This window comes from Gadus chalcogrammus, chromosome 22 (genome assembly GCF_026213295.1).
Source record: "Gadus chalcogrammus isolate NIFS_2021 chromosome 22, NIFS_Gcha_1.0, whole genome shotgun sequence".
Classification (NCBI taxonomy): Eukaryota; Metazoa; Chordata; class Actinopteri; order Gadiformes; family Gadidae; genus Gadus; species Gadus chalcogrammus.
In genome coordinates, this window is record NC_079433.1 from 7,332,038 (window position 1) to 7,340,986 (window position 8,949).

The window sequence follows — 8,949 nt, forward strand, 5'->3', positions numbered from 1 at the left end:
TCACGGCATAATACTGTCAAGTCTTATTGACCCCCAGAGAGACACATCTGCTCCTTGTAGAGTCCCGTGCCGAACGTGTTCTAGGACACCCTCGCTCTGAACGGCGTCGGGGTCCTGAGGGCTTTCTGTTTAAAAGGTTAACCCAGGAGTTAAAAAGAAAAAGCACTTGAAACTTGATCATAGCTGAATTCACTTAAAAGTCCCAACTTCTGGTAAGTTGCCAAATGCAATATATGGGCAGTGCTAGGGGCATTACTCCGGGTCAGACAAAGCTGAAAAAAACAAAACAGTGCTACTTCTTTATTTTCCTTTTCTTTCTCAACACTTGGTGTCCTACAATGAATCTCCGTCGACAATGTTAAGGCTGATGTTAAGGCTTTTGTTTTGGGTTGTTTCTAAGTTTTATCTGACGAATCCTAATAACAGGACTCTGTATATGCTGCATGCCGTTGGCTCTGGGGAGGGGGGTTGCGAAACAAACACGTGAGGCAGGATCGGATGGGATTCAGCCTTCTCTGCTCTCGCCCCTCACTTCGCTTTCGCGTCTGTCAGCACCACGTCTGCAATGCATGACCGCTCTCTTTGTTTTTGCTGATGAAAGTATTGAGTCATCTGTGGTCTGGAAGAAAACGGCCAGGTGGATGGTTTTTAGGGGGTGCCTAGCAATCGCCCCCTTCCTCCGATAGGCCCTTCCCCCTTGTTACTTCAGCAGATTTCCCAAAGCTGTACGGTGGAGCAGTGAAACCAAACGAGGCTCTAATCAAGATTGTGGAAGAGGAGATGAGAAAAAGTTATTCGACAGAAACAGGGTGTCAATTAAAGGGAAGATCAGATGTTGTTGATTGGGCTTTGAGCCTTTCTGGTTGTGCTGTCAGGGGCTGAAAACTAAAACTTGATGGAGAACAGTGCTGGATGGGAGACAGAGTAGAAATATGAATGGATGTGAGACGTAGTAGAAACCATCTGAATGGGTTTGAGGTTAAGTAGGGATGGGATATACAGTGCCTGGAGGAAGAGTGTCTTGTTAAGGGACATGGTTGGACACATTGGAGAGTAGATGTCTCTGGCTGTGAGTTTAAATCTTTTCTGAATACTGTCGAGTTCACGTCTCCATTGTTGAAATTCAATGTAATCCAAGTCCTACTTTGATGGACAATGTCAGCTTGTTGAGACGTTAACCTTTGGGCGGTAGAGTATAAGTTGGAACCTACAATTTTAAGCACGTTTAAATCATAGAAAATTTCGGGAAAAGGGTGGTTTTAATTCACCCAAGTAGCATTCTCTGCCCAAAAGGACAACAATCACTTTCGGTTCCGTTACCCGTTGGTTATTTGGTTTCCTCTCTTGTTGTGGCTCGAGTTAAAGGCCTGTGTTAATTCAATCTTGATGTCCCTCCCTCTGTCTTCTGGTTGTGTGATTGGCCGATCCTTGATGGCATGGAGGCCAAAGGCAGCTGTGAGTGGACAGTGCAAGGTGTAACTATAAAATGGTTACAGGTGCATGTAGTGACATTAGATGAGTGCAGAATAAATGCAGATTTAGTGAAAGCTGATGTTACGTTAAGCTGTGATAGGTAGACGTATATATTTTCTAATATATATTATATTAAGAAGGAAAGGTTTGATGGTGCTTTATGGGTTTAATATGTCATGGCTATTTGGCATGTTTGTTATTGGCTGAGATTAGTATTTGGAGTATGAAAAATTGGGAAGATGCATGCAAGTTAAATAGAAAAGGTGCTATCCCTTATGTATTACCCATTTAAATAAAAATGATGGATGATTTCACCAACCATAGTTAATCTATAAGAAAGGAAGTCGAAAAGGCCTCTTTTTATTTCACCATTATTGGTCGAATCCCCAACTGAAATGGTATCTGGCAGTGGTAGTCAGGATATTGGCTGGCCTGTATATTCGGCCCATGACGTTGTTTTCATGAGTTTCAACAACCAATTTCAGTTGTTTTTGTTCCCCGCTGGGTGTTACATCATCCTCATCACTTTGTTTTGGTTATTAAAAGCCCTGGGAGCCTGGACTGGTAGACCTGGGATACACATACACTAACGCGCAACAGTAATCCACAAGGGCCCCCTGTGTTTGTTCTCGAGGGAGGTTTGCATGCAACACCGCGGTTCATGTGGAAAAAAAAAGCCAAAGTACAATTCCCTCATTTTGACTGTCCCAATACTTTCTAATGCGTTGCTGATGCATGGTTGGATGCTGCTTTCTCCTGCTTGAACTCCCTGTTTAGAAACCCACCAACATGCACTCAGCCCAAACATCATGTCAGGGGCCCATTCGACAAGGCCCTCAGGTTCAACAAATCGTTGTTTAGTTCCAGCACGACGCGTGTGTAGTGATTCAACACAGCCGCTCGCTTGTATTGTGGGCAAGTACAACGCATCAAAACATGATAAGTATAATGTCTCAGCTGTGACGCCGAGCTGTGTACACTGATTTGTTGAAACTGACGAGCCCTTGCGAGGCAGAACTAAATACTTGTGGTGCGACTTCAGTATGTCTGTGAAAGTGTAACGGGGGGAGTTACACGTCTGAGCTTGGCTTATGGTGGCGGGCCCATGGCCGGGGACTGTGGAATGTGTTCACAGAGTGGCCTGCTGGGAGATTGTGTTGTTTTCCTGCTTTTTTGATTCCATCAGGTGACTTGGGGTGACCGAGGTCAATGAATGTAAAAAGGGGTTTCAACTGAAATCCCTTTAAGTTTCATGGTTTAACAAGCCGGGGGGGGGGGGGGGTGGGAGGGTCTGAAATTGCACACGAACTTGCACATATAGTTGGTTTGAGGAAAAAAAATCGTTTTTGCAATAGAAGATTGAAATATTTATTTTTTTAAGCTTTCTTGTTTTAAAAGGACACTTTCACTTTATTTAAAACTAAATAACCATCATCCAACCAGTTTATGTTGGCCTGAGTTAGTTTGAAAAAAAGTCTTATTTACTGCTGTCGAGAGAGGAGAGTGGCTCTGTAGCACCTGAGTGGGTGGGTGAACAGTGGGAGATTGTTGTGTGCGATATGCGTTTGAAATAACTTACTTGTGCGTTTTACAAAAAAATAATCATCTCAGCTGTCATTGCAAGTTGTCTTGGGTTATAGTTCTTGACGGCCTTTGGGTTTACACACACACACACACACACACACACACACACACACACACACACACACACACACACACACACACACACACACACACACACACACACACACACACACACACACACACACACACACCTCTATTGGGCACTGTTTCCACACTCTTGTAGTGTTCGCGGTCGGAAAAAGAATAGCTGTAGATGGGACGCATGTTATTTCAGAACTTGAAGCCGCTTCTAGCGCCACCTTCTTGCTGCACTGTAAACAGCACGTGTGCCGTGTGTCTTGACGTCACCGAGTTCTGAGAACCTGAAGCGCACCTCGTCGCGCTTGTGGCGCGTTGCACCAAACCAAGCACTGCTTGTGAAGCTTCGCCGAGCCGCCCGTGAGAGGCTTTGCATTTTGGTTATGTTACGTTTTACATGTTACGCCGTGTTATGTATTTGACGTGAGAGAAGACAGTGGCCTATATACTTTTATCTTGACAGAAATAGAAGTCATAGAATATACTAATGGGAAACAGGTTTGTGTAGTATACTCTACAAATGCCTTTGTCATAAAATAGATAAATACGATGCAATATATATATATATGTATATATAATATTATACAAATATATTTCTCTCTTTAGGTTCTTTATTTTGCAGATTATTTTTTTTGGCCTATGTTTTATATATATAAGGATTGTATATACACACATATAAATATAAACTTGTGTAAATATATCATGCTTGGGCCTTCCTACGGGACTCTTCACACTGTATGGAACGCACCTTAAGAAAGAAAAAAAATCTGAAGTAAATTGTGTATGACTCTTTTTTTCTTGTGAATGTGAAAATAGAATATATAGGTTTAAAGGAAAACATGACAACTTTAGTGTGTGTGTGTGTGTGTGTGTGTGTGTGTGTGTGTGTGTGTGTGTGTGTGTGTGTGTGTGTGTGTGTGTGTGTGTGTGTGTGTGTGTGTGTGTGTGTGTGTGTGTGTGTGTGTGTGTGTGTGTACATGCAAGCCAAAGCATTTGCATCACGAGTCAAGATCAGCAGCCTGCGACGATCACGTGCAAGAACATACAATCAGATGCAAACGAACATGCGCGTGCAAAGAAAATTGGCTGACGGTTCCCCTGTTCTTTAACCCAGAAAATATTCGCATCTGTCTGGAGGAAATCAGACGCTGAGTAAGCCTAATGGCATTTTCTTGGCAGAAGTGTCGAAGCGGCAGTGAAACCGCAGTCTGGCCGCGTGTTTCATCAGCAGTCACACGACGGGACCTTATTTGTCAGCGAGGTCAAAAAAAGTATCATACCCGACCCTGGGGTTACTAGGGGACCTGCTGAGACATTAACTGATTCAAGCCCTTGAAATACGCAGTATTCCATATCAATCCAAACATTGTATTTTATCATTTATATTGAATATGTGGGATTATGCTGGTTGCAGGGTATGTAGGCTATTTATCGACACCCATGCCATTCACTTACTCACTCACACATTATCTGTGCAACAATATACCGGTGACGTAGTGACATGGCTTAATGATAGATTGGCCGACATCCAATGACATGGTAGCTCTTCTCCAAGGTCAGCGTTTTATCAGACCCCTCGATGTGGATAAACAGTGACCTCTTGTGGATCCACAATGTATTGGCAACATTTACTTTACAACTTGATTAACTTGAGTTTTAGGAATAAGAATACTACTAATAGGGCAGGCCTACTAGTTAATTTGAAAAAATAGAGTAATCTACCTCCTAGACTAAACTATACTATAACTACCGTGATGAAAATAAATGCCGAGCAAAACAAATAAATGAAAAACATCAACATCATTTTTATATTTAGTCAATTATGGCTCACTGGCTCTCTATTAAATCGACATTAATATACATTTCAATAACTAAATCGAATAATGCAGCAATAAATTATACAACGTATGGCTTAAACCTTTGTGAATAACTATCTTTCAAGAAATGATTTGGAGAATTAAGTATAGAAAATACAAAATAAAATAAACTTTATTTTAGAGACTGACAATTACAAATTCTGAAGTAATTTCTTTGGTTTTTGAGTACATTATGTGATATAAAATATGAAAAAATTACAATAACTAAAGTTTTAAGTCATGAATACACTTGTATTGGTCCACTTATACTTAGTGAAAGGGAAAGAGTATAGGGCAATGGCTTCCACAATCTCAATGTACTATCCCAGACGCGTCGACTGCGTTTGACCTCTTAGCGTCTGTCAGTCAAACTTTGTTTCATAATGTGCCACGTCGTGAACAACTTCCATGTGATTCAAAAGAGGAAACAATGAACGAAACCTCACTTAGTAACTTCCATCACGTAAACAATGTTATCAGCGTCCGCAGGATTTCCTGGAATACTCCTGGGATACGAGGATCGCTATAGAAACGGCAAACATCGCGTCTCCGTCCAGACACGATGAGACGAACAGGTAAACACGAGGCGCGGAGAGTGGTTTTACAATAAGCTCTGGGGAGAGTTACGACTACAACAGTTTATTCTGTTGAGGGCAGGCTCCGTCTCCAGCCTCTTAAATGCGTTCGCTCTGAGAGGGCAGCTCCGTTGCACGCTGTCCTTCCCCTACACAACCCCCGCCTTCAGCACGTTTGCCTCAGTCTCTGTTTCACTCGTACGATCACACGGGCCATCATAGACTCAGAATGTCCCAGAGCCGTTCTCTAAACAAATTTGGAAGTATCGATAGAACAATTTTAGAATAATCCAAGGGGACTGAGTTGGTTTACTTCTCTATCGTTGAAATTCTACTTTATCTAGTTCTTACTGATGGACTATGTCAGCTTGTTGAGAAATCAACCAAAATGACTGACACACCTGCACTAAAAGGCCCTCAAATACCCAAAGGATAGACTTCAGCCATTAATACAAGATGCAGGCTCCGTTATCTGACCTCATCATCCTCTTCCGTAGCAACTCTTCTGCTATGTCATCCCTTTATCGCTATGTCTCTCTGCTGAGCATGGCACCAGCTCCTCTTCCTCCTCCTCCTTGGGCATGGAGGTCTACCTGGAGGTCCTCTAGGTGGAGTGCTCCCGAGCGAGGTTGGAGGAGGCGGGGGAGGGTCCGGGCACGGAGGCCAGCGTGAGCGTGGCCACACTCTGAGCCAGCGCCATGGCTGTCCCCGAACACTTCTTCACCGACGGCATCTCTCCTCCTCCTCCTCCTCCCCCTATCGCCACCGTCGAGCCCCCCGCCGCCCCGCGGCTCGTCCTCCCCTCCTCCCCTTCCTCCTCCTCCCCGGTTGCCCACCCCCCCCTCCGCCAGCCCCCCCTGCCCCCCCTCCTCCTCCTCATCCTGCGGCGCCACAGCCTCTTGAAGCTGTCCGTCACGAAGCAGTACACCACGGGGTCCAGGCAGCTGTTGAGGCTGCTCAGCGTCACCGTCACGTGATAGGCCAGCACCTGCCCCGCCTCCTTCCCTGGCCCCTCCTCCCCCTCTCCTCCTCCTCCTCCTCTAGCTCCTCCCCCTCCCCCGCCTCTCACCCGGAAGTAGACCAGGGCCTGCCGCACGTGGAAGGGCGTGAAGCACACGGTGAACACCACCAGCACGGTGGCCAGGAGCCGCACGGCGCGCGCCCGCCGCTCCAGGCTCTGGCGGGGCATGGGGGCGTGGCCCCGGCCGGAGGGGGCGGAGCTGAGGAAGCAGGCCACGCGCAGGGTGAAGCCCACCACGGCCAGCAGGGGCAGCAGGAACTCCAGCACCGTCAGGTAGAAGAGGGCGGGGAGCAGCACGCAGGAGGTGCCGAACTCTAGCGCCGCGGTCTAGAGGAGGTGGATGGGGGGGGGTGGAGGGAGGGGGGGCAGGGGAGGGGGGGGGGGGGGGAGAGAGAGGAGGGGGTGGTGGGGTGAGGGGGGGGGGCGACAGAGGAGAAAGGGGCAGAAAGAGAGCAGTGGATAAACGTACGCAAGCTAGTATTCACATCCTTGTGGTCGTGTTATGCTAAAACGGGACACACTGTCATGAGGGTTTTATCACGAGGGCTGCAGGCCAAACCTGTGCTTGGCACCACAGCAGCCGGGGGATGGGGACGGAGCCCCCTCACCCGAGTGGAAGGGCGCTCCGCTTAGCTCCGCCCCCTGGACGGGCTAGGAGGAGGCCCCCCCCAGCCCATCCTCCAGACAGCCCTACAGCAGCAGGACTCGGCGACACGCCCCGCCCCGCCAAGGCAGCAGCCCCACCAGGTCTCTTGAGTGCAGGAGGAGACCAGAACCAAAAGTGTGTGTGTGTGTGTGTGTGTGTGTGTGTGTGTGTGTGTGTGTGTGTGTGTGTGTGTGTGTGTGTGTGTGTGTGTGTGTGTGTGTGTGTGTGTGTGTGTGTGTGTGTGTGTGTGTGTGTGTGTGTGTCTTTGGTTCCCTGGAGGCTTTTAGCTGAGCTTATTTATATGTCCTACTCATACTCTACTTGAACATAGTGTACACCGTGTGGGGGCCGTTTGTGTCAGTGTGAGAGAGCATATGCGCTTCCTTCAATGGTCTGAGTGTGCCAGAATGTTTTCATGCCTGCTTGCGTGTGTGCGTGTACGCGTGTGTGTGCTTGTACGCGTGTGTGTGCGTGGTGTCTACCTGGAAGGAGTAGGTGACCACCACAGCGATGAACCACACCAGAGCACTGAGGCAGCGGGCCGCTCCCGCCGTCCTCCACCGGTGCAGCGTGCCCGAGGCGTGCACCACTGCCAGGTAGCGGTCGATGCAGATGCTACCAGAGACACGTCACTGTTCACTATTCAGTCGTTAAGCTGACTAGATCACCACAAACGTTTCAACAAGTAGCCTACACGAGTGTGAGAGAAGAACGGAGCCCGGGAGGTGAGAGGGGAATCTTTTTTTTTATAAATCGCACGTGCGATTGATAACTCGCCCGCGTGCTTCAGAAAGGCGCTCTTTCTATAGAAAGTCTACGACAAGTAGACTACTTTGAGTACGCATGCGACTTACTACAGCACGCGTGCGACATACTACAGCGCGCGTGCGATTTATGAATGACCACACACGCTTTATAAAAACATTACTTCCATCTCATCTCCTGCGCTCAGTAGAGAAGCCTCAACAAACGGTAGACATTGTCCTCTACCTGGTCAAGAAGAGGATGCTGCAGTACATGTTGACGAAGTAGCTGAAGGTATGCACGTAGGAGCAGGCCAGGCAGCTCCCGCCGCTGTGGTAGAGCGCGATGCGCGCGGAGAGCGACAGCGCCACCAGCAGGTCGGCTATCGCGAGGTTTATCGTGTAAACCACTGGCGCGGAGGACTGGGTGGACGCGCCGCAGAACACGTAGAGGGCCAGGCTGTTGAGGACCACGCCGATCACCAGCATCAGGCAGTTGGACACCTTCGGGGGAGGGTGAAAGAAACATCTCTCAAAGTATCAAAAAATGTATAATTCTTTTTAAAACCATTTTCTTGAAAAAGTCTTACCTGAATAAAAACATTATGTGAAACAATTATAAAAAAATTATCTCCAAAGCATGTTAATCAACAACTGGAATAAATGCAAATATAGTCATAAGAAAGCCATATGCAAATAAAATAATGTAACGCAAATAATGCAATTTATTTTACATACATATACAAATATGTACTATAGTCTATAAAAAAAAGGCTTCATAGCGCCCTACCAGAAGTGAGAGCCACACTGCATAGTAATCCTGATAGAGCTGAGGATCGAGGTGCGCCAGCCTGTGCAGATATGGCGCCCCCCACTGTTGGTCCCACGCACTGCAGTTGGTCGGTCCTGGCGTCGGGCTCGGCGGCAGCTTCACGGTGGTGGTGCTGCTGACATCCCCGAGAATGTTCTCCAT

The 8,949-nt window shown here is 47.3% G+C and overlaps 1 protein-coding gene across 1 annotated transcript; it reads right to left on the reverse strand.

Annotated features, from left to right (window-relative positions):
- Positions 1–5,146: 5,146 nt before the first annotated feature.
- Positions 5,147–8,949, reverse strand: LOC130375408 (G-protein coupled receptor 20). Its single transcript, XM_056582320.1, has 5 exons — positions 8,767–8,949; positions 8,224–8,480; positions 7,716–7,848; positions 6,440–6,914; positions 5,147–6,349 (listed from the first exon to the last, which is right to left on the reverse strand). The coding sequence occupies exons 1-5, from the start codon at positions 8,947–8,949 to the stop codon at positions 6,171–6,173; spliced, it is 1,227 nt and encodes a 408-aa protein (XP_056438295.1). The 3' UTR covers positions 5,147–6,170.